At 37.2% G+C, this 23,333-nt stretch overlaps 1 protein-coding gene across 4 annotated transcripts in view; it reads right to left on the bottom strand.

Moving 5' to 3' along the window:
- Positions 1–6,795: 6,795 nt before the first annotated feature.
- PDCD6IP (programmed cell death 6 interacting protein) overlaps positions 6,796–23,333 on the bottom strand; it is a 37,650-nt gene continuing 21,112 nt past the window's right edge. For 2 of the 4 annotated variants that reach the window (XM_027451570.3, XM_072033102.1), the window contains exons 7-18: positions 22,207–22,338; positions 20,055–20,277; positions 19,171–19,294; positions 18,297–18,474; positions 17,718–17,829; positions 16,787–16,956; positions 15,706–15,954; positions 14,201–14,335; positions 13,210–13,304; positions 10,699–10,831; positions 10,119–10,330; positions 6,796–9,339 (exon numbers count right to left, since the gene is read on the bottom strand). In XM_027451570.3, coding sequence (XP_027307371.1) covers positions 9,171–9,339; positions 10,119–10,330; positions 10,699–10,831; positions 13,210–13,304; positions 14,201–14,335; positions 15,706–15,954; positions 16,787–16,956; positions 17,718–17,829; positions 18,297–18,474; positions 19,171–19,294; positions 20,055–20,277; positions 22,207–22,338 — 1,932 coding nt within the window. In that variant the 3' untranslated portion in view covers positions 6,796–9,170. The remainder of the gene's footprint in view (positions 9,340–10,118; positions 10,331–10,698; positions 10,832–13,209; positions 13,305–14,200; positions 14,336–15,705; positions 15,955–16,786; positions 16,957–17,717; positions 17,830–18,296; positions 18,475–19,170; positions 19,295–20,054; positions 20,278–22,206; positions 22,339–23,333) is intronic. The other 2 variants (XM_027451571.3, XM_072033103.1) reach the window with 1 other exon arrangement.

The raw sequence follows: 23,333 nt of genomic DNA, 5'->3' as shown, positions 1-23,333 counted from the left end.
GCACATGCAGACAGTTGCCAGCATGTGTTAGACCACGGGCTCAGAGCCCAGCTGTCCCAAATGCCCATCCAAGAAAGCTGATGGGCATGGATGGGGCAGTGCCTGATAGGCCTTTCCAACACCCCCAGTGCTGGAGCAAAGCAGGTGCTTGCCCCTGATCCAAAGACCAAGAGCTATCAGCATGCAGCCTGCTTTGGGCCACTTCTTGCAGTACCCCAGGGATGTGGCTTCAAAGTGACTAAGTTGGGGAAGAATGTTTAATGTGAATTTCTGATCTCATAAAGGTGCTTCCACAGCACACAGTGATGCAATGCAGCATTTTTCTTCAGAAGAAGTCAGAGCAGGGCTAGTGCTGAGGGTCTTTCTCTGTGTGTAAGAGCAGAAGGGAGTGCCAATAAAACAAAATTAAAATCCAGTCTCTTTCAGAAACCCACAAAAACACAGGCATCACAGTATATAGATGAGGATAACCTTGTTCAGATAGAAAATACTTGTTAGATACTTGTCTCTAATTTCCAGTATTCAGTAGTTTTAGCCTTGTTTCCATGGAAACAGCACTTTTGTGATGATGCTGTCCTGCAAGGCAGCAAGTAGATTCACACATGTATATGTTCATATACGTATCCTTCTCCTGGCCTCCTTCAATTTTGAACAAATTCACCAGCAAAGTTGAGGTTCCAAGGAGAATGAGATGCAACCAGTTTTGTGAAAGCATCTACGTAAGGGAGAAGTGATCTTGTGGTTTCCCAGGCAAAGAGGTCTAAATAGATGGTAGAGAGCCTGCCTGAGAGGAGAAGGAGAGCCAGACCACCTCTTAACTGTTGCATCTGCAAGAGCTTCAGTGGCAAAGGTCATCCTTGCTTGGACATCAGCCACTCTGTGCCACACAGCATAGGTCCATGGGAAATTGGTTCTTGTATTTGGAAATCAAGGTTCCTGTTCAGAAACTTGTAAAATGCAAGAGTTCAGCTTGAAGGCTTAGGATGCCAACAAAATAACCAAAGTCCGTCTTCCCTGTTTATCCATATTTTGGGGGTATATTGCCCTGCCACATGAACACTTCAGAGAAAGAAGATGAACCAGTCAACCAACTTCATCTCATTTTGAAGAAATGAGTTACCACACTGCCTCTCATGGTAATGCATGCAAGAAAAAGGACAGGTCGGATTATCAATCTAAATTAGGAAGAAACACTGAGCATCTGTCACCATGTTTCTCATTTCAGAATGATACAAAATCCTTTAGCATATCTTTATATTTAGAGATTTTATGCCCCTCTGTTACTGTTGTTATCCAACTGCAAGAATAAAGCTATACAAGACTGCACCCTAGTAGGCTGCAAGGGCTTGCAAGCATATAGCCCCTGCCTTTGTCCTCTTTTACTACACTTCCCAATCTCTAATCAGCTCTCTGCAAGGACTGGCAACCATTTCTTTGCTTGCTGCAGCACAAACTGTCAGCAGAGATGCACACCAGATGCTTTTCCACAGAGCCCAATTTTTCTCTTGCTCTTATTGCACAGTTCTCAGTCTGAATTCAAGGTCATCCTCACAGAAAATTCTTTGTGTTTGGTCTCTCTCATGCATGATGTTAATATACAGGATGCCAAGCAGTGCTCCCATACCAGCTACTGCTGAGTATTTATAGAGGCAGAGGAACCTGGCTGAATGAGACACCTGCTGGCTGGAGCACTGGTATTTATTCAAAAGCTTCAGTGGCTAGCTTATCACATAGGATATCTGTCACAAAACCCCATCAGCCTTACCTCAAAAAGGATTGAAAAAAAATAAATAAATCTGTGCCTAAGGTTAGCCACATAAAACCACTACAACTGTATTAACTGATGTGCTACAGGTTGAAAAAAAATAACAAACTTTATTTGCTCCCATGGTGATTTTAGCAGAAATTCAGGATTATCCCCTTTGCAATAGCAGATTTGTGCCTTATGATAGGTTTCATAACCTGTGCATAAATAACATTCAGTATCAGGTAAAGTCTACAGCCAGACCATTTTTGCCACACTGATGCATGGTGTGGTAGGAATATTGCCCTCTCCTGATACCAAAACACAGCAAGTACAACTCAAGGAAACAGTATGCAAAGGCACAGGTTTCAACTTCTGTAACCCTGAACTTCCAGCTCATCTCGTCATGCTCCTCTCCACAGGGTTTGATAGACCACACGAAGTGAAGCCACAGGAGGTAAAAAGCCCAGAGTGGTACAGTCTATGTTCACCCTGACCACATGCTCTTCCTGTGCTGTAACTGTGATGTTGAAGCTTCTCCTGGCAGCTCTGCATCACTGCACAAACCAGTACACAGCCAGTAGTATGGGCACTTGCAGCACACTTTGCTTCGGGTACTTTCCAGCATAAGTAGTTATCCAAGTGGTGGCCCTTGTCTGAGGGGGAAAGGAGAAGATACACATCCTTTATCACCTCCTCCTTAGAGATTTGGGGATTTTTTTTATATTACCCTATGCATCAAGGTTATTAACTGATGATGGAGGCCATTGCCATCAGTACATCAAACACCTTACCGCCCTTCTACCCCTTAATTGAGAATAAGGGGCATGACGTGTCCTTTCAGGGAAAACTGGGTGGCTCCATTGTTATCACCACTGGCAACTTGAGGGTCAAATACCACGTGTTTAGCATAGCCAAAAATGAGAAAGAAAAAAAAAAAAAAAAAAAAAAGAAAAAAACCTCTAAATTCAGTAAACTGTCTTCTTACAGGTGCTGTTTAGCTTTCTCTGATATCTTCACAACAATCTTTTTATAGCATAACAAAACTTTTTCTTCCATAAGCCTGTATAATTTCATCTTGAGCCTTAACAATGCTGCTCAAAATTTTCCACACAAAACTGATGATTCCATCGAGAGACAAAGATTTATCAGCAGTGCAGCATGAATTGGATCATCTGATGCCTTTCCATATATTGCCACCTAGTGGTAGTTATATTTGGGGATTGGAATTGCACTGCAAAATTTTGTTGACAAGAAAAAAAAATATTTCAGCATGGCTATATAATGACATTGGAAAACAGCTGTGTCTTTGGACATTGGAAGATGCAGTGTCTTTGCTGGATTTACACCTGCGTTGGTGCTGAGTTACATATTCCTTTTCTGCTTCTGGAAATCACCTTCATACCTTTCCTTGTCACTGCTTCTCTCCCTGCTGAAGGAGGATCAGAAAAATTCGTTTCTTTCATGTTTAAAACCCTCACTGGAACCTCTCCCTCCCTGCACAGCTACAGCACCACCCCTTTCATCCTTCCCTGTACCACAATTGCTCTGCATTTTCTTCTGTTTCAATTAATTCTGAAGTCCTTTCAACCTGAACTGTTTTCCTCGCACCACCCCAAATGATGAGATTTACAACATCTTCCTGCCAAAATGCCAGGCCTTCACCTGGCTCTTGTCTGACCACCTTGACACCTTTCCGCTCCACGTTTTTTTCTCCCCCCTCCCTGATGCAATATCTGCTGTTCCTGTTGTGGCCACCCTGCAGTGCCAGAGCTGCTGATGCACCTTTCTCCTGCCATAATACACACTCGTTTTTTCTGCTCCCAGTCTCAGATGGGTCATGGTAAAACTCTTCAGCTACTTCACTCCAACATTGCTTCCTTGCAGCAGTGATTTAAGCCTTACCAGATAACACAGCACTGCATCAGGTAGGGAACACACACACCATCTTTTATGCCAGGGAGATTAAAAAAGACACTGTCCAGGTATGCAGACTAAAGGTATGAAATATAAAAAAAGAAAAAAAGAAAAAAAGAAAAAAAGAAAAAAAGAAAAAAAGAAAAAAAGAAAAAAAGAAAAAAAGAAAAGCCATGTATCTCTTGCAAAGCAATAAGGAAGGTAAGGGTGACCATGAGATCTTGGCTATCTTTTTGCCTTCCCAGCAGAGGACCCTAAATTCAGCTTAGTGGGGTCAGGGTTCTGGACATGGGCAGCCAACATAGTAGTCTCTGCACTATGCTGGCTCTACAATTCAGGCTCTAGGTCATCAATCAAGGCTTTTTCTTGGTATCTACATTCACTTAAAATTGGCAGTACTTCATTAAAAGCAACTCGCCTATTCTTCTACCAAAGCGGGCTTGGGAATCTCCTCTTGCCTACAGCCACACCAAGAGGAGCTGTTGGCAACATGGAGGACTTGTGTGGTAAGTGAGGGCTGGCTGTCCTCTGCTGCAGGCCTAGCACACAGCACCAAGACCACAAACCCACCATTGTGATGTTTTCTGAGATTGCTGACACCGTGGCCTGGCCCTTCCTTACCTGAATGTTTGACCCAGGGAAGGTTTATGATGACAAACATTAAGAGGTCCAACTAGGTGTGACGAGTAGGATGTAAATCCTCAATAGGAAATACAAAACAGAGCGACAAGGGAGATTGAGCCACCTGCAGACATCTCCATGCAGATAATGCTCTTGGTAGTTCTCCAGAGAAAAAGGACCTGACATATACGTAACAGCTTCTGCTCCCAGTGTGCTATACACATCATCACATGCTGAAAAAAGCAGGCAGGCTGTCAGTTGATCACAATTAAGCACAATAAGCCATAAACACTGTGCTGGCCAAGATACCAGCTTCCAGTGAGCCTGCCATATATAGTCGAGGCCCATAAAACATAGCTCACATGAACAAATGGCCGTCCTCCTTTCCTTCTCCTCTGCCACTTGTTTTAGCTCCACAGGGGAGCTTGCAGTCAAAGTTGAGACCAGGGGGATGCGCTCATTGCTAGAAGTGTCTGTGGTGGGACAAGGGAAGTCCCAGTTTGGGCAGGCTCAGGCTGTAACTGCGCAATAACACAGTACAGGCATGCTACATGCTGTTACTCCAAGATGTACTGAGAGGAAAATGTGCGGATTTAGGAGTGCAAATTCAGTCAGTACCACCACGATGATGGCGCCATGAGATGGCTGAACTGGTTTAAGGTGAGAGAGCTGAAAGAGCTGATAGCAGTTGTCTTGTGATAATCATGGCCTGGTACTGATTTCACAACAGCAAAGTCTCTTCCCTTTCACACTTACCTGCAGAAACTTTACCTTACAACCTAGTTAATAAACTCATGGCCAGCTTTCCCCAAGATTTAGAAACACCATTTTATTTTTAAAAAGGTACAACTGAGATAGCAGTTGTTACCATCAATGGTTATCACACCCAATATAGGAGAATTAGATGCAGGGCCGAAGCAATCATTAGGAATTAACAGCAAAAACTTGCTAATGAAGGTAATAGTTCCAAATTTGAATCCAAAACAAAAATTTTGACCATTTTTCATTATTTGTCAGAGAATAAAAGTATAAGATTAAGTATTTTGGTGAAAATAATATTCAAATAAATTCTGTGATCTAGCAGTATTTAAACTATAGTGACAAACAATGAAAACATGGTAAAAATAAAAACCCTGACCACTTTAAATACAACTTTCAATGGTCATTACTAAATCTAAAAAGCTAGCAGGTGTCTAATGCTATCCAGAAGTGACAATAAAAAAATATCCCAAATCCTCCCATGCTCCCCCTGAATGAATACACAAGTAAGAACTTCTCAGTGTTGCTCTGCCATAACTCATTTTTCAAAAGCTAGAATTTTCAAAAAAATGTAAACAATAAAGTTCTGAAAATTCAAATAACTTCATTTAAGAGTAATGGAACTAAAACTTAAAATTCAATTTGCTGTGTTCCATCACTATTTCAGTGTTCTATTAGGATAAATACATGCCAGAGGAACAAGTGGTGAGTTGCAAGTCACTTCGGAACTATGTACATTTTAATATCCAACAAGTATATGACTCAGCTAATAGAAAAACATTTGCTTCCCAAAGAGGTATTTTTGGTTTTCTCTCTGACTTTCAGCTACCTCACAATTTGTAATGTTATTTCAGAATATCCAGGCCCAAATACTGGCCTCAGGGTACCCTGAAGTAGCAATGGACTACTTTCAATATAATTCAGGCTAAATCCCATGGATCAGCCCTGAAAGCAGTCAGAGTGATTCCTATATCCTATTCAAGACTGTAGCGAAAGAACCAGCACAGGGTGGCAACGTAGAAATTGGAGGTCAGGAATTACTCCATATGTCCTGAAAGCACATAAAAATAAAAAAAAAAAAAAGAGGAAAGACCTACTAAACCTCCAATAGTTTGGTATTTCACTGATAATCCATTATTAGTTTGCTTTGTAAGACTTGCTTTTCAGATGAATTGCTTTGAAAGCTTTTATACAAAACAAAATAAATGTTCAATTTCAAAATCTCTGAAGAGCACAAAGTAAACTTCTGTCTCCATATAGCAACTACAATATAGATATTATATAGTCTCTTAACAAATAAAAATGTTCTTGGAGCATTCATTTGCCCGCCTATCTGCCGGAGTAAGTTAAAGGCTTGTAAGAATGAAGTTAACACCTTTGCCCAGTAAAAACATGCTGCTATGAATCATATCAAACCCAGCCTAATGCAAGACAATGATAACATACTTTAACCTGAAAGCAGAAGGGCATTACGATTTCCTCCTCATATAACCAAAGGGAAATATTTTTAATCAGCCTTGAAAAGTAGTATCACTACAATGACTTAAGTACAGCTGTTATTACAAAACAGCTGCTGTACTGTAAAGCACCTGCTTTACAGGTGCTGGACACAGGACACTGTTTCCACACAGTAGCTGATACGCTAAGTGCATTCACCACAGCAGAAACTCACTTGGGAACCCATCATTTATTTCCATCCTTTGCAAAGTAAAGACTTTTCTGAAGCCATAGTACTCAAGAGAGAAACCATGAAATCAGGTTTTCTAACTGATTTTTTTTTAATAAACTATAGAAGAACAAGGTAACATTTCAACTGAAGTCATGACAGCTGCATGCTTAAAAGCAGATACATACATGTCTCTGGATTTTTCTGTTCTTTTTAGAAAAAAGAAAAATGGTCATATGAAAGCTGAAAGTAATGCACAGATTTCTATACATATTCAACTAATAGCAAACTAAAACAAACAGTAACAATTGGAAAAATGTTTTAACAGTGATTTTAAATCTAGGAAACCTTAAAATTTCAGTTCTAGGAACCCTTATGCTGAACAAGTTACTTTTTTATACAGCATTGAAATAAGTCCTATAAATTGAGGCACTAGAAACAAAACTTACCCAATAGCTCAAATGCATCTAATGTGCAAACAGAACAATCTACAGGCAATAGTGTACTAGAAATGTAGAACTAAAATAGCTGAGTTAAACTTGCACTTGCTCACATCAACACAGTGATATTAGTGGAAAACTGCTATTTTTTCCAATTAAGAGTAAAATCAGATTCTGATTGTTGATTCAAAACAGTTCCCTTCCTAGCCTTTTCTCATTGTCCTTGCTTGCCTCTTAAGTATTATTCTTATGAAAAACATTGGAGATGTCCCTGTGCCACCCCATTCAGCCACGGTTATAAAGAAATGCAAAGCACCTCTCTTTGCACACCATTGCATCTGTGGTGTTCAATTCACCTATTCCATCCTTTTCCCCTACATGACTGAGCTTCTACAGATCTGGTAAATCTGTTTAGAACTAGATACTCATGTTCTGAGAGATGTTTACTTTTCACTTTATGATTTACATTTTCTGTGGGGGACAGGGAGCATTAAAGATGAGTAGCCTTCACGAAGTAATTTGAGTGATCACATAGCAAGAACTTGAGACAAAGAAAGAAGCTCACATGGATATGTATGTCGCTTTCTTTAAGCGGAAGAGTATTCAAGATCCAGTAAGGTTCACACCCAGATGCTACAGTAACTGGCACCCTCTAACCCCCCCCTCCATTAAACTATACCTTGCTATTTTAATCAGGCACTTAAATAGAAAAACAAAAGTAGTAACATTTAACATAGATATTGTGATAACTATTCTGTATGGCCAGAACATCTTGTATGAAGCACTCAAGAAATTAACTGTCCTACAGAACTAAGGGCTACAGGAGGAGTGACTCCCTGACTACACATCATGTTTAAAAAATATGAAAGAAGTTTAGCAAATATTTGGTAGAAGCCATTGGCAATAAGCTTATATTCTTCACTATCTTCATGCAAAACATAATGCAAGGTAGTCCCTTAAGAAAATGGATCCAAAAGTAAATATTCAGTGTGCTTTAATTTACAAGATAATTTTTTCTACCATAAAAAAAAAACTCTCCACAGATAATAAGCTCCCTGAGGGAATGCATAAAGTTTGAGCTCTTTACTGGGGGAAAAATATCATATAAAAACAATTTGAAAAACTCCAACAATCAACAGTTAATCAATTACACATTTTTGATTAACTTCTGTGAAAAACATGGGTTAAACCAACCAACCACTGGTCCTCTAAAACGGATCTTGATCTCTCTTCTTTCAAAACATTTTCTTGAGATGACAATAACTGTTCTTTTAAAGTGATAATGAAAATTGTTTAGTCCAAAACACTTCCAAAGTTACAGGATTCTATTCACAAGACTTCAACTACCAGTATCAAAATGGTTAGTTATAGACTTACAAAAAAAATAGAGGTTCAAGGAGAAGAGGTGTAAATTCAGTTGTAAGGCTAAGCATTTGAGATGTTATTTTGGCATTACAGCCAAGTGTAAGTCAAGGGACAAATGAAAGAACCTAAAACCACACAAAATATAATTTAATGGTAATGAAAATGCCAAGTGTTTAAACCATTCTTACGTAATTTATTTTTTTACTGATGATTTACAAGGCCTTGATTATTAGACAAAATAGCTTATTTTAATTAAACTCAAAAAATACAAACCATTAAGAGTATAGAAGGAAATGCTATGTAGTTCCATAGAATATATAACACCCAGTGCAAGCACTGCTCCATTTTTCTCATCTAATCCATTTTTAATAGGATTTTTGCAAAGAAACGTTTTGGTCTAGCCAACATGTAGTGTACAATTTCAGACCACTGAATTAGGTTCTAGTTCTGGTTTTACTCTACAGTCTGTACTGCTGCCACAGATCTTTGAGTGTTTCATGTAATCAAAAACTGATCTAGACACTTTTGAGCAGTTAACAATGAACAAGAGTTATAGACTGCCTACAGTTCAGTATGGTACATTAACTGAAGCTGAAGTTTTAGTATCCTTATTGCAATTTTCTCCCGAATTTTTAACAAGCAGAGCTTCTGTGCAGATCTATTGCTGAGGGTAATAAGGCTGTTGAGGAAAAGGGTATCCAGGTTGTTGAGATGCTGGATATGGTGGTTGTCCTGGGTTCTGAAAGACAGGTGATGGCACATATGGCAGATTATACTGGCCATACATGTATGGATTATAGCCTACTGGCATTGGCATCTGGCAATACCTGTGTGAAGAAAAAAAAGCATGTTTTAGTTGCAAAACACTGATAACACTAGTTTGAAAGTAATTTAACTTATTGATAGACACAAAAAATGCAATCACTGTAAAAGCTTTCTTTTCATACTACTCTGTGCAACAGAAAGTGTGGCAACTTTTAAGGACCAAACAAAGTATACTGCATGGAACATAACTGGAGACCGAAAGTAGAGCAAAGTAACTTGCTGAAACTAGAAGAACTGATGCAAACTGATTCTCTTATGCTTAACATCATTGTACATATATTAACATTTTCAGAGCCTGCTACTGAAAAAGATGGCAGCTGTTTCCAACTCCTTGTCCTGACTCCAAAAGAAATGAAAAAGCACCAGAATAAAGTACACTACTCAAATGCAATTTGTTCTGTGTACTTCAGCATCTTTAGCAAGATACCAGGATTTTAAAAATGATATGCCAACACTTAGGAGATAAAAACCAACTAATTATGCAAGGGATGGCAACAGTCCACAAACCATGGTTAAGGAACTGCAGTCCTATCTCCTCCTTTTAAAAAGGGGAAATGGGAAAAAAAAGGAAAAACCCTGCAACCAAAATGAATCCCCCCATAAATACTGTCAGCAAATGATTCCAACAGGAATTACATAATTAAAACTAAAAAATCACCACACCTCAAGAACACTAAACATATGTTCAGTGATAAAAAAACGATTTAAATATGTCACAGGTAACAAATAAGTGCTTTTATATTATGGGTTACACAACAGCGTAAGTACTCCAATAGCATACCCTGGGAAACCTGGATAAGTTGGGTAAGGAGGTCCCTGTGCTTGTGATGGTGCAGTGCTGGATGCACCGACTCCGGGAGCAGGAGCAACAGGAGGAGCTGCAGCAGGAGCTGCAGGAGCTGCAGCTGGTCCAGTTGGTGCAGATGCAGTAGAACTGCTTGCTGTGGAAATCACCGGTGGTGGTGGCCGTGCTGGTGGCTGTGGTTTAGCACCCTAACAAAAGAGGGTGAATTAAGTTGGAGCTTCTTTCAGAAAGTCATGGAATTAAAAGCTTTGGTTATGATTTACTTTTATTTAAAAAAAAAAAAAAAAAAAAAAAAAAAGAAGGAGAGACATTCTATATTCCCTTTATATAGATAATAATGCATAGCATCTGGAAAACAGTGAACTTTCCATTTCAGACATACAATTATGAAAACCACTAACTCTCCATGAAGTTTTGAGACTTCTCCCTCTATTTCACTTCTACCCTTCTCTAAATACACCAATACATTAAGGAATTATATAAACAAGATATAGATCAGACTTCCAGAGTATGAACCTTCTATTTCCAACCCACCAATTCTGGAACATTTACTTACCACCATGGTTCTGGGTGCTGGAGTGGGAGTCGATGATGCAGCAGGCTTACCTCCTCCAGCCGGTGTGGTCTGATATGTAGGCAGAGGAATAGAGGGTGCACTAGGCTCCCTAGCAATGCTTTGCTGCAAATCTCTATTAAAAACAGACAAGAAAACATACAGCTTTATTTACAAATTGTTATACACTTCAGCAAACTATATTAAGAAAAAGTGACAAAATAAATTTAATATGTAAAGCCTAATCAGTGAGCTAGCTCAAACAATTTAGAGTGCAAATCACTTTCATTACAGAAAATCCTCCAGCCAATCTTTGATTAAATGTTACATTTATTATTCTAATAACATCTTTATGTTCCAGCTCAATACTAGGTATAGATCACTACTCTTGGATATTACTTTGGTAAGATACAAGGAGGCTTTGGTGTCATGTTTTAGCTTCCATTAAACAGTGAGCAGATTTTACAGTCAGCTTGTCATGAAAATTCTGAGGAAGCAGTTACATATTCAGATGGATAGAGTATATTATTCAATGCAAAAGATTTAATACTTGAGATTTGACAGATTCCTCCAAAACACTTCAGAAAGCAGTTAAAGTTTCAAAAAACTTCACATAAAAATATAGTATACAAGATACATAGCAACATATAACAGCTAGAACTTCATACCTGGTATTCTGAAACAGAAGACAAGGGAGACTGACAAAGGCATACAGTCTAGTTAGCAACAAACTACAGGCTTCTATTATATAGCATGCAAAGGTGAGCTCCAAAGAACAAAACTAGCAACTTTACTGGTTGGAAAAAAAATAAGAGACAAACAAGAGCTCCAAAAAAACTGCCTTTGCAAGAAAACTATCCCTGCTGTATCACTAGGAAAAAGGAATGGTGATAAAGAGCTGGAAATACTGTCTTCGTGCACCATTACATACATTGTTACATACACGTATGTCAAACTACTTGCTGCAGACAGTGGAGTAATTATTCAATGCTGTTATTATCCTGAAACTATCAAAACCAGTATCTACCATCTTAGAAAAAAATAAGGGAAGGAATTAGCAATTTTCTTCTTAAAACTAAGCTGTAAAGATTGGTGGCTTTCAGAATGAAGTCTATTTTGGCCAACCAGCAACCAAGCACATCAAATGTAGAGCTTAAAACACTATTAAAACTGGTCATCCAATGGGCAATCATGAAACAAGGTCGCCAGCACTACATGAGATACCAGTTCCCCAAATTCATTTTTGCTATATCAAGACAGAACCCACAGCCAGTATTTTGATTTTAATGGGGCAGAAGGGCAGGTAGGACACAGCGCACAACACAGACCATTTCAGCCAAAAAACATAGGCTGAGCATACTCAGAAATACATTTGGTAGACATACTACAAATATCCCAAATCCAATCATTTCTGCAAACCTTGAGAGTTTCATGTCAGTGAACAGTTAACACATGAGGAAGTAAAAGAGAGTATCATTGCAAGATTCAGCTGAATGTTATATCAACACTACACCTACCTCTTTAACACTGAATTCTAACATATTAGAGACATGAAATATTCAGACTTAAGCCTTGGTTTGGCAGCTTACAGCTTCCAAACTTCACGTATGAAGGAAGGGAGGGGGAAAAAAAGAGGTGGAAGGGGTTGTATATGGTTGCCAAGTATTTTAAAACACAATAACCAAGTGGTAAAAAGCAATTCCAAAAAGGATGAGGTTAGACAAGGTAAAATTTGAGGGCTAAGCATTCACAACAAGGTACATGCACAGAACAGCTGCAGTTTCACCAATTATAGTTTTACTAAGAACGAGCCCTTTTTATTAAAGGCAATGCGCTTTGCTGAAGAAAGCTGAAAACTGGAAAAGGCGAGCCTTTTCAATTATCCTTTCTTCTTACACCAAGTGCACAAAAATTACATTTGAAGCATACTACACTAACTTGATCACATGCTAGGGACAAAAACAACACAACTGTTCCCTTCACAGGAAGGATAAAAACTACTTAACTTTCTTCAGTAGCACAGGCAACCCACATAATCTAAATAATAACATAATAGACCAGATCAGACTACAGAGCAGAGACCAGTGTTTTTCCCTCCATCACACTGGGGGACACAGAAGGCAATTATATGCTGAAACACTTAGATAACTTCTCAAACCATGATGACAGCAAGGGCAAGATGCAGAAATCAAAAGCTCCTCAAACAAAAGAATAAAATAAAATTACCACCAGACGCACACCAAAAAATGCAGTAGAGTAAAATCATGGTAAGATGACACATGTTCACACTGTATGGGAACAGGAAAACAGACTTCTAAGTAGCATTCACTATTTACGTCTATTATTTTTGTAGATTTTCAAGAGAAGGAGAGTAGGGTTAACACACGAGGCAAAGAGGATATAGTCAACACATTCATCCTTTCTTGTGTCATCAAGTACCATAATAAACTTGTCCAAAGATTACCTTCTGATAAATACTTAATTTCTACAATGTTTAAAGTATTTAAATCTTACTTGAGCAGTTCATCTCTTTCAGTCTTGCGAGCAAAGACAATGTCACTGCATTTGTTTTGGAATTTCAGAAGGATTTCTGTCAGCTCATTGTAAAACTAGTAAAGAAAAAATTAACATGCTCAATCAATACTTTCAGACTCTATGCTAGTGTATTTCTACATACTGACCCAGTTATAGGCATTACATTACTACTTTGCCAAGAACCTGCTGTTCCAGTAAAATTTGCTAGTGCATTTGTATTCTTTTCCAAAGTAGACACTAGCCAGCTCTCGTCCTTACCTCTAATATTGTACAATTGTACTTACTTATAAGATTAAAAACTACATACATAGTTCAAGACTGGAAAGACTATTTAAAAACAGAACAAAACTTGGTCACTTAGTGAGGAACTACACGGATTTTTTTAATTTTTTTTGGGGGGGGTAATTATTCTACTGCCTTCAGTCAGTTCCATGCATTCAATTTTCATTGACATTTCAAAGCTTTGTTTTCTTTTTTTTTGCTCTAGCGGACTACCAATTCAATAAATCAGTAAAAGCATTTAGTACTGAAGCAATAAGAGACACATTCCAGAAGCCCAGATCAAAAAAGCAAGTTAAATAAAGCCCTCCTCATCTTTCCTCATGTATGCACCAGCAGTATATAAAACATGGATTTGATAAACTGATTAATTATTATGGGAGAACAAATGAAAATTCTTCATATAAAATGGCTTTTCTGGGTCCTTCAGCATTAGTTACTCAGCTGTAATCAATACCTGTTCCTATTTCAATATAAATCAACACTCAAAAAAGCTTGCTTTTCAGAAAGGAACGAAGTGTTTCACAGCTATCAAAACAAAATTCAAGCAACTCACTGTCCTCACTTCAGCAGTACAATTTTCAAAAACGTACCTCCTATCTAGCATTGACTATGACGTTTATTATGACTTTAGATTCACATCTCACTGTGTAAATAAAACATTCTTCCTGTTCTTTAAGAATTACTTTACCTTTGTGCCTTCTTTTAAATTGGCTACAAGTTCCACAAATTTGTCATTTGCCACAGCTAAGTTCTTCAAAACTTCTTCTCTTAAATTAGATTCATTGTTTGATTGTTTCATCTTTGAAAAATCTTGATGTGCATTCTTAAAAGGAAAAAGGGAAAAAAATGAGCAATGATAATAATGCAGCCTGGTTTCATGTAAGATTCTGCACCTCCTGTTCTTAATTTTACTCATGGCTTCTACCCCCTTTTCCCAATGCCTACCTTCATCACCTTCCAGCCACACAATGTACTTCCTGATACTTGATAACTGCCAAGTGCAGTGGCTATTTCAGAATTAAATGTGTATTAATTGACAGGCAGGAGGTATCAATTAATTATCTGTTCTCTTTGGTTGACCTCCAGGTAATTCCTTAGTTCCTACTATAGAGATTCCTTCAGAGAATATACTAATTAGGCTCTCTGCTGTGCTATACTCCACTGATATTTATAAAATCATCTCAAAAGTTACAATTTTTTTAGAAGCTCTACCTCAAATCTGGTTGACATTGGCAAGCTATTAAAAGGCCAGAGAAGAAGAAAACTGACAAGAGGCTCAGTTGCATCTCATTTCTTTAGGAAAAAAAATTAAAAGACTACTTCAGCTGCCAGAAGCAGCAATCAAACTTGTATTCCAGGACACTCAAATATCAAAGTAATATCCATCAAGATTTTAGAAGTATCTATGTTAAGAAATGTATGAATATAAGATACCTGATAAATGCAGTGCCCATATTGTCATCTAGAAACAATAACTCTTCAGAAAGGGAAAAAATAAGTGCAAGTTGTAGTCAGAAGTCACAAGTAATCTTGCACACAAATAGGCCCCATCACCACTCAAACAATTGTTCTTATTTGTCTAAGCACTAGGACCTACTCTTTTGCCAGATGTTTCAGGTACCTGTCCCTAGTGTTACTCACAAATTAAGACTGAGATAAGTCACAGTATAAGAAATTTTCAATAATTTTTACTTTTGAGCATTACAGATGCTGGAAGTTGAACACATTGTAAATAACAATAAGAAATAAACCAAAACGTTCTTCAGAGACAGAAAATGTCTAACAGACAGCAAAGACAGGTCGCTTCTTATCCCAAAAATAACTATCCAGATGGGATGACAGGAGGAGGAAAAAAAGATTAAACCAAACCAAAACTTCTTACGCACAGTTAAGTTTCTTCAATGGCAAAACCATCTGCAGAATCGGGCCAAGAGAACTGACACTGGAGCTCTGGCAGAGTCTGCTAGAAATCTACATTTCTTTCCAGTGAATACTAAACCAAAACCCTGTATTTTTCCGTGATCAGAGGGATAAAGGAGTATCAATTGTTCTATGACAGTCATAAGCAAAATGGAGTAGAAAGCATATCTACAGAAAAAAAAAAAAAGCTGTAGATTTCTACTGTACTGGAAATGTTGAGGAATTGCTGCTATAGTTTGAGAGCAAAGACAACATACAGACAGGTGGTGGTACCTGAATGTTTTTGAGAAGTTCTTCCTGCTTTTTCAAGGACTCCTGCACTTTCTGTGTGTAACTTCCATAAATTCTGTCCAACTCAGTCACAGAGATAGCCTCCTCATTTATAGCACCATCTTGTGCAAGCGCAGCCAGGAATTTGCTCGTCATGTCAAAATTTACAGCTTTCATGTCATTTTCCAGTTGTTCTCTCTCCTTTTTAACTTCATCCAAACCAGCCAGCAAAGTTCTTAAGACATTAACCACCTACGTAATAAAATTGTCAAGTTAATGAGTTCTGAAGAATTACTGCAAAAATAAAAAATCTATTATTAGTTTCTATCTTGCACTCCTCACAGATACCAGCAATAATGCTGCATGCACTTCTGTTTACAAATGTATTTAAGATGACATTTTAAGGATTCATGACTAAAAACAAAACGCAAAGTAACAAAGACCTTCAAGCATTCCTCAAGCTATATTCTCCTCTACAGTATCTGCTTCCACTATTAACATTGAATTACTACAAATACGATGTTTTTTGTGTTTTGTTTTCAAAAAAAGATCAGGCATCTCACAATATTGTAAACACAGGAATTGGTTTGAAGTAAATGTATTTGATTTCCATGAGAAAAGTTACAACATGAGCCAGGGCTTCCTCAGAAAGCAAACTGGTGTAATTGCCTTTAAAATACTGGATTTAAAATATACTTTAAAACTTAAAAACATACTTAAAAACACAGGAAAACATTTATTTATTTATTTATTTTAAATCTAATTGCCCAAAAGCCTGATCATTACTTTCTATCACCCTATACAAAGTATTCATCAAATACTGCTCCTTTTACAGTTGTTTGTCACCCAGTCTTGCTGTACTTAGCAACTGAACTTGCTTACATTAAATATAACAAAATATACTCTAGCAAACTTTAAACAGAACAAGCAAGCAAGTTTTTTGGAAGTACAAGTTACCCCCCTGCATAAATTGGGATAGAAACAACAGCAATTAAGAATCAGCCTCCACATCGGTCAACTTGAGTCTATTTTGTTAGATGAGTAGCCGTTCTATCCAAAACAGAGAATAATTTCCATGCTTTACCTCACTTCCTTGTAATGTTTTTGCTGGATTAGCAGAAGGAATAGCTGCATTAAGCTCTGCCTCTGGCTTACACAGAAGTGCAATTGTATCCCGGTGAGACTGATAGCATTCTCTAACTTGCCCATCTGCTTGCACAGCTTTATTCAAGATACTATGGAAATTGGCTCCCTCTGGTGGTGGAAAGAGAAAACAGGCGTTAATATTTCAAAACCTGTCTCACACCGGACTGGTTTTCAATGTTCTTCAGCAAGTCTTCATACATTTTTATGGACCAGCACATTAAATGTTTGTGTTAAGTCTTAACATCATAAGTTTCCTATACAAGTACAGCTTAAGCAAAGCATCTCTATTATTCAAAGAGGCATATGACAGCGTATTAATACACGCTAGTTTGAGCAACTCAGATTTTAAGGCCTGTGCTAAGGCACTTCGCTAAGGCACTGGTACTAGTCCCTTGCTATCTTCAAAACAATACATATTAAGTATACAGAAAGCCTGATATGGTGATGATCGTAAGTAATTTAACTAATCATTGCAAAAAAAAGAAAAATCAATGACAAAAGAACACCTTAGGAAATAACAAAAAAAAAAAAGGATGTTAACACACAAAGACACACTAAACTAAAAGACCCATGTAAGTGGTAATCGAAACCAAGTTCTTAGGAGGGCAGCTATCTTTCGTTATGTACCATCTCTGAAACTTCAGCATTCACATGCGCTCCATGGGTGCAAAAGCAACAAACTCTACAATAACCCTCAACTCTGAGTAATAGCACAGATAACAACAAAGATATTTTACCACACCCTCTCCTAAACTGATTTGTATCTTTAAAGACAGTGTCACAATACTGAACACTACTTATATTTACACAATGAAAATGAACATTTTTAGAACATTCCTAAGATCCAAGCCAAGAAATATTAACTTTACCTGCCCTTAAAGGCTTATAGAGTTCAATGGATGGCGTTCGCTGCCAGCGTTCTTTGAATTTTGTTCGGAGTTCATTGTCTGTAGTTTCTTCTTCATCTAACAACCGTAGGGACTGCAAGAGTTAAAAGTGTTACATGCATTATAACCCCTTGTAAACATGAAATAGCTATAGTATATACCTAGTGTAGAAAACACCACCAACACAAATATCTTGTATAAATTTAATTTGGTAAATAAAAGATACAGAAGACAAATGATTAAAATCTGTACAGAATGTTTCCCTGCCTCCCCCAACTTAATCTTAAAAAAGAAAATACTCGTAAGTGAACATTCATATGTGACAGCCTGGTTTTGGCATGTGTGGACTAAACACTTAAACAGCATGTTTTTTTAAGTACTATTACAAGCAGTATTTTTAGTGCTATTACAAGCACTGTGGTTTTAAAATGCTATTAAAGTTGCAAGCGTTTTGTATAACCATGCACTTTTTCTATTGTCACTTAAAGAAAAGAAGTTGACTGGTAGCGTGTTGTTTTTTCCCCCAAGAATGTCTTGAGTGTTAGCAGTTGATGAGCTTACTTCATCTAAGATTTCTTTGTTCCTTTGTAGCAGCTCAGGCAAATCTTTGATCAGCTGATCAACAGTCTGAATTCCTCCCTGTTCAATCACAGACTTGGATTTGTTCAAAATGGACTGAGGAACAGTATCGCCAGACACATCTTCAATTGCAGCCGGAAGATTGAGGGAAGCCAACACACTGAAAAAGTCAACATGTTATATAGCAACTTGTGTGATGTGTTAGATAACTGTAATATACCCTGTTAATAATATTGCTATCCAAATAAATGATCACACAGTCCATTATCAGAATGGATGCATTGTACAACATATGTTTGAACAGAAAGATCAAACTGAATACTTGAAATTTATTCCTAGACTACACCTCTCTAAAAGCGAGTTTCAAAGCTCTTAAAAGCTAAACAAATCCTAGTCTTCTAGCTCCTACAAGAGTGACAAACATTTTCAGTAACAACTATCTGGTAAATAAATAACCAGTTGCCTTGAGTTACATTCCTATCTTTCAGGTTGATAAGATTTATTATTATTAAAGAACAAAATCTTAGGGGAAAAATATCATATAGTGGATCACTGGTTCAATCAAGCTGACCACTGAAACATGAAAATCCCTGTAGATTAATGGTAGTGGAACTCTTTCTGAGCAAGTGTCAGATTCCTAAAGACTGATGAAAGGCTGAAGAAAATGAATGCATCTAAAGAACAAACAGTATTTCAAGTAGTTCTAAACACCACTATAGACCTCAAATTTGCCAGCCTACTACACAGGAATAAAAAACTTTACTGTAATCTGGATGTTGACAGGCTGCAAGGGAACTAGTGTTGAGAGGCTGTTCCGTAACTCATCTTGATAAAGTTAACAAGAAGCAATACTTACCCATTTGCCAAATTTGTGGCTTCTCTCATCTGGGCTATTAGCCTGTTTACTAGATCTGCCTTTCTCTGGTTATAAACACTCACAGATTGCTGAACTTGCAATGGAACCATCTTCTCAAACAGGTCTACAAGGGAAGGAGCATAAATTACTGCAATTGCACTGTGAAAGTAAAAGGATACAAACATCTTCATGGCTCTTTAGTACAGGTTGTAATACAGAAGACCGATCTACACAGCATAAGATAGTTCTTCTCTGCTCCCTAGGGTGTGTAAAAAATAAATCTATTTCTACAATTCTCTAGCTTAATATAGTGGATATTTCAATAGCTGTAAATATTTAGATTTCCATCAAAGGCAGAAATTGAGTTGAAGTAATTTAAAAGCGTTACACTGAGAACATCTGTATGACTGCAAGTCATACCTTCCTTAAGGCTCTTTTTAAAAGGAAGGAAAGGAGAAAGACAAGAGCAGATCATTTTTCAGAACTTCCCTGTTCAGAAAAAAAGCTGGTATTTTGGAGCTTTACGAAGACCAGCAACTAGATTAGTGAAGATTATATGATTTGATACTTATCCCCAACATTAGTGTTCTTTCTGAAGTTAAAAAGATTGGTTTAATATCGAAGAACAGCAGCTGAGAAAAATCTGAGAATATCTTAAAGATAACATTGCAGATAATGACTTTCAACCTGTTGTTTAATCTCCTAGTATGTTGCTCATCAAGCAGTAAAACAACAACTTAGAAAAAAATGATACTTTCAAAAACTGTGGTAAACTTCATAGATTCAGAAGTAAACATTTACATTTTCATGGCACAGAGGAGCATTAGTGACCATGTGCGTTTCACAAGATAGTAATTACGACAAGCTTCGCCCACTTTGCTTACCCGTGAATTTCTGACTGAGGGGAACAACAACAGGAGTAGACTTCACAAGGCTGGCTTTTCCAATGGGCTCCAAGTCTTTCAGGTCAGGAACACGGTCATGATAAATGAAGTCATTATCTTTTTTGGCAGCTGTAAGTGCACGGTTGATTTTGTCAACCAAATCTTTAACATTTATGTATTCATCATAACGAGACGCCACTGTTTTAATCAAGTCTGCTGCATGCTAGAAAATAAAAAACACAGTTAAAATTAAAATGTTCTCTCTCTCTCTCTCCATTATATTTATTTAGGAAAACAGATGAGTGTCCCAGTTAGCCAAGTGACTTTACTTCCAAAGCATATGGTTGATATGCTTCTTTTCCGTAAATGATGGGGCGGATATTTTTTTGGGTATCAAAATTGAAAAAATAATTTACCAATTAGAATAGTTCAAAAAAAAAAAACAAACAGTGGGCAAGTTAATATCCCCCAGTAGTTTCACTATGAGTCCCCAAAACCAAAAAGAAGCAAATATGGGTTAGAGGCAGTAACACCACAAAAACCCATTCTCAAAAAAAGTCACCATGTCATTTTCATGTTCATTTGTGAAACCAAAAGCTCATTTTTGCAGATAAGGTTCAAATCTTGCTCACATGCACAGAAGAGGCAAGAACAGAGTCCTGGTTTTCACACCTGCTACCAACACCTAAACTCAAACTCAGAAGCTGCAGAAAAATATTGCTGAAATCCTACTGAACATTAAAATAAAATACAAGGTCCAATGTTTCTTCACTTCCATTTGCTGCATCTACATACAACCCTGATATATCTGACTTTCCTACACCCAATTTATTTTCAGAGTGATACAGGACAACACCGTCCTTTGATTGTATCTGTTTCATCCTGATCACATTTGTGTTCCAAACACATAAAAACATGTAAGAGGCAATTTTAGTCAAGATTTATGTTAACTCACACCAGTTCAAGAACTCAAGGTTCTGAGGATTGAGAAGTGGAACCTAAGAGGTATTAGAAATATATTTAAAGTTTGCTGACATTTTTTCTATTTTCCATTGTGCCAAAAAGCACTCAATAGCAGTTCTGTTCTTTTCTCTCTCCTTCCCCCCCAATACTATACGTTTAATTAGCATTTGCAAGAAACAGGATGACAGGAGAAGATACAGGAGTGTGTCATGTATACTTTAATTTGGAAGTCTACAACAACTGTTCTTACCCTACTCCCTGCCTAATCCATCTTTGATCTAGTTTGATCTACAAAAACAAAAAAAAAAGTATTACTTTATTTCACATGAATTTCTCAAAGCAGCTCATCAGGAAGGATACTAGATCTCTCATATATGTTAATTATGGAAGCAGCACTGTAGTAACTATGGAGGACAGGATTTAAGTTTTACTTTACTAAACATATTCAAATAAAAAGAGAGGACTAATTTCTGACTACATCTCATTCATGACAGTGTTAAAATAGGTAATGTCATATTTCTCTTCAGACTTCACTAAAAAAATCTTAACTACTCAGCATGAAGGGATACTTCCTGTAACAGAGCATTATGTGGGCTGAACATAAGAAGGCATTAATAGTCCATTACAGTGATATCCTAGAGAAAGAGCTTTGCTAGACAGATTTCAAAATCAAGAGTGAACAACAGGTATATATCTTCATCCATCACCCAGTAACGGTCATAGTATTTGCTATTAGAAGTTCATAATAGGCACTTAATTGTTATACAAACATGCAAAAAAAGTGAAGCTCCATCTAGAAGCAAGCTATAAATGCGTAACAGTAACTTTTAAAATGTCAACGTGATAATCCCACATCTGAAAACTTCCCTTGTGCTTTTCAAAAATAATTAAGATTTAAATTGGGGATGCAAGAAAGGATTTAAGTACAGAATAAGAAAATTTTTATTTATTTTAATAAAATTACTTAGGAACATTTAGTTAACATAACAGATGTGCTAATATTCAGAGATAAGCGTATGTAAATACAAAAACACAGACTTAATATGTCAAGCAGTATCAAACTGTCCAAAAATCATTAAAGTGCAGAGATATTTATCTTGGCAGCTGCTAGTAATTTGATTCATTTGATAAACATGATTTAACTTTTTCTTCTGAAAAATGTGAGAAAACAAGTATACATTTTACACACCTGTAACCTCCCAATCTCTTCACCAAATTTCTTCTGCTGTTTCGCCAGGATAGATTGATGATATTCTGCATTGGCCTGCATAATGCAGTGCTTTGCAGCCAGAACAGGAAACACCTCCTGGAAATAAAAATACTGACCAGGGGAAAGTCCAACCACATAAACCACCACAGACAACATGGGATGCAGGAAGAAAAAGGAAGAAGAGGAAATTAGAATCACCCAATTAATGGTTTAGATAGGTTAAAATATTAGAGGTAAATGTCAGAGAACATGCAACTTAGCATGGATTGAATCCAGATTTTTTTTTAAAAAAAAAAAACACGTTGCTGCAAAATTCTTAATGGCTATTATATTAGATGAACTACAATTTAAATTCAAGCCATGAAGTCGCAACATTTACTCCAAAGATTAGAAGTGCATGCACATATTAGAAAGGATAGTTACAAGAACATACCCAAACACCCCCAAGACAAAGCCAAGACAGTATTCTTAAAAGAAGGGAAAAAGGGGAGGGATGAAAACAGGTATTTTTTATGTAATGAAGCAATTACACTTATAACAGCAGAAGGCTATCAAGAAAGTAACTCCAGAATCATGAAAACAAAGAACAAATAAAAGGACCACAAATACTGAGATATAAGCCATTAAAAAGTCATTTTTAGACTTCTATATAAATGCACTTATCTTCACAGGAGTACCAACCAAGACATGAAGAAAACATTATACTGCACCCCACAGCATTAGGCATGGTCTTTGATCAAGGATTTGGCCTTACTGTTTTATTTCTTAAATCAAGGAGCACTGGAAAAGCAGAGTGATGTTTTAAAGACCTCAGTACATAAAAACTGCTTCTTCACATTTGTGCAACCTCACTGCCCCCACCAGAAATGAAAAAAAGAGGCCTAATTTTAAAGAAAAGCAGCCAGGGAGGCTGGTTACAACTGGAGTCTGACGCATCAAATCACCTTCTATTTCACACTCCTAACTAAACACGTAACAGCTCTCAGAGCCGATGTTAACTCATAGAACCAGCAAACCTTATTATGTTATTTCAAATAATCAATTGACAAATTACTATACAACTGGAACAGGCAGCAAATCTATTGTTTAGAGAGATTCACAAGCAC

The sequence above is a fragment of the Anas platyrhynchos genome, chromosome 2, assembly GCF_047663525.1.
Source record: "Anas platyrhynchos isolate ZD024472 breed Pekin duck chromosome 2, IASCAAS_PekinDuck_T2T, whole genome shotgun sequence".
Lineage (NCBI taxonomy): Eukaryota > Metazoa > Chordata > Aves > Anseriformes > Anatidae > Anas > Anas platyrhynchos.
The sequence above is the reverse complement of the archived record's forward strand: the minus strand, read 5'-3'. Positions and strand labels throughout refer to the sequence as shown.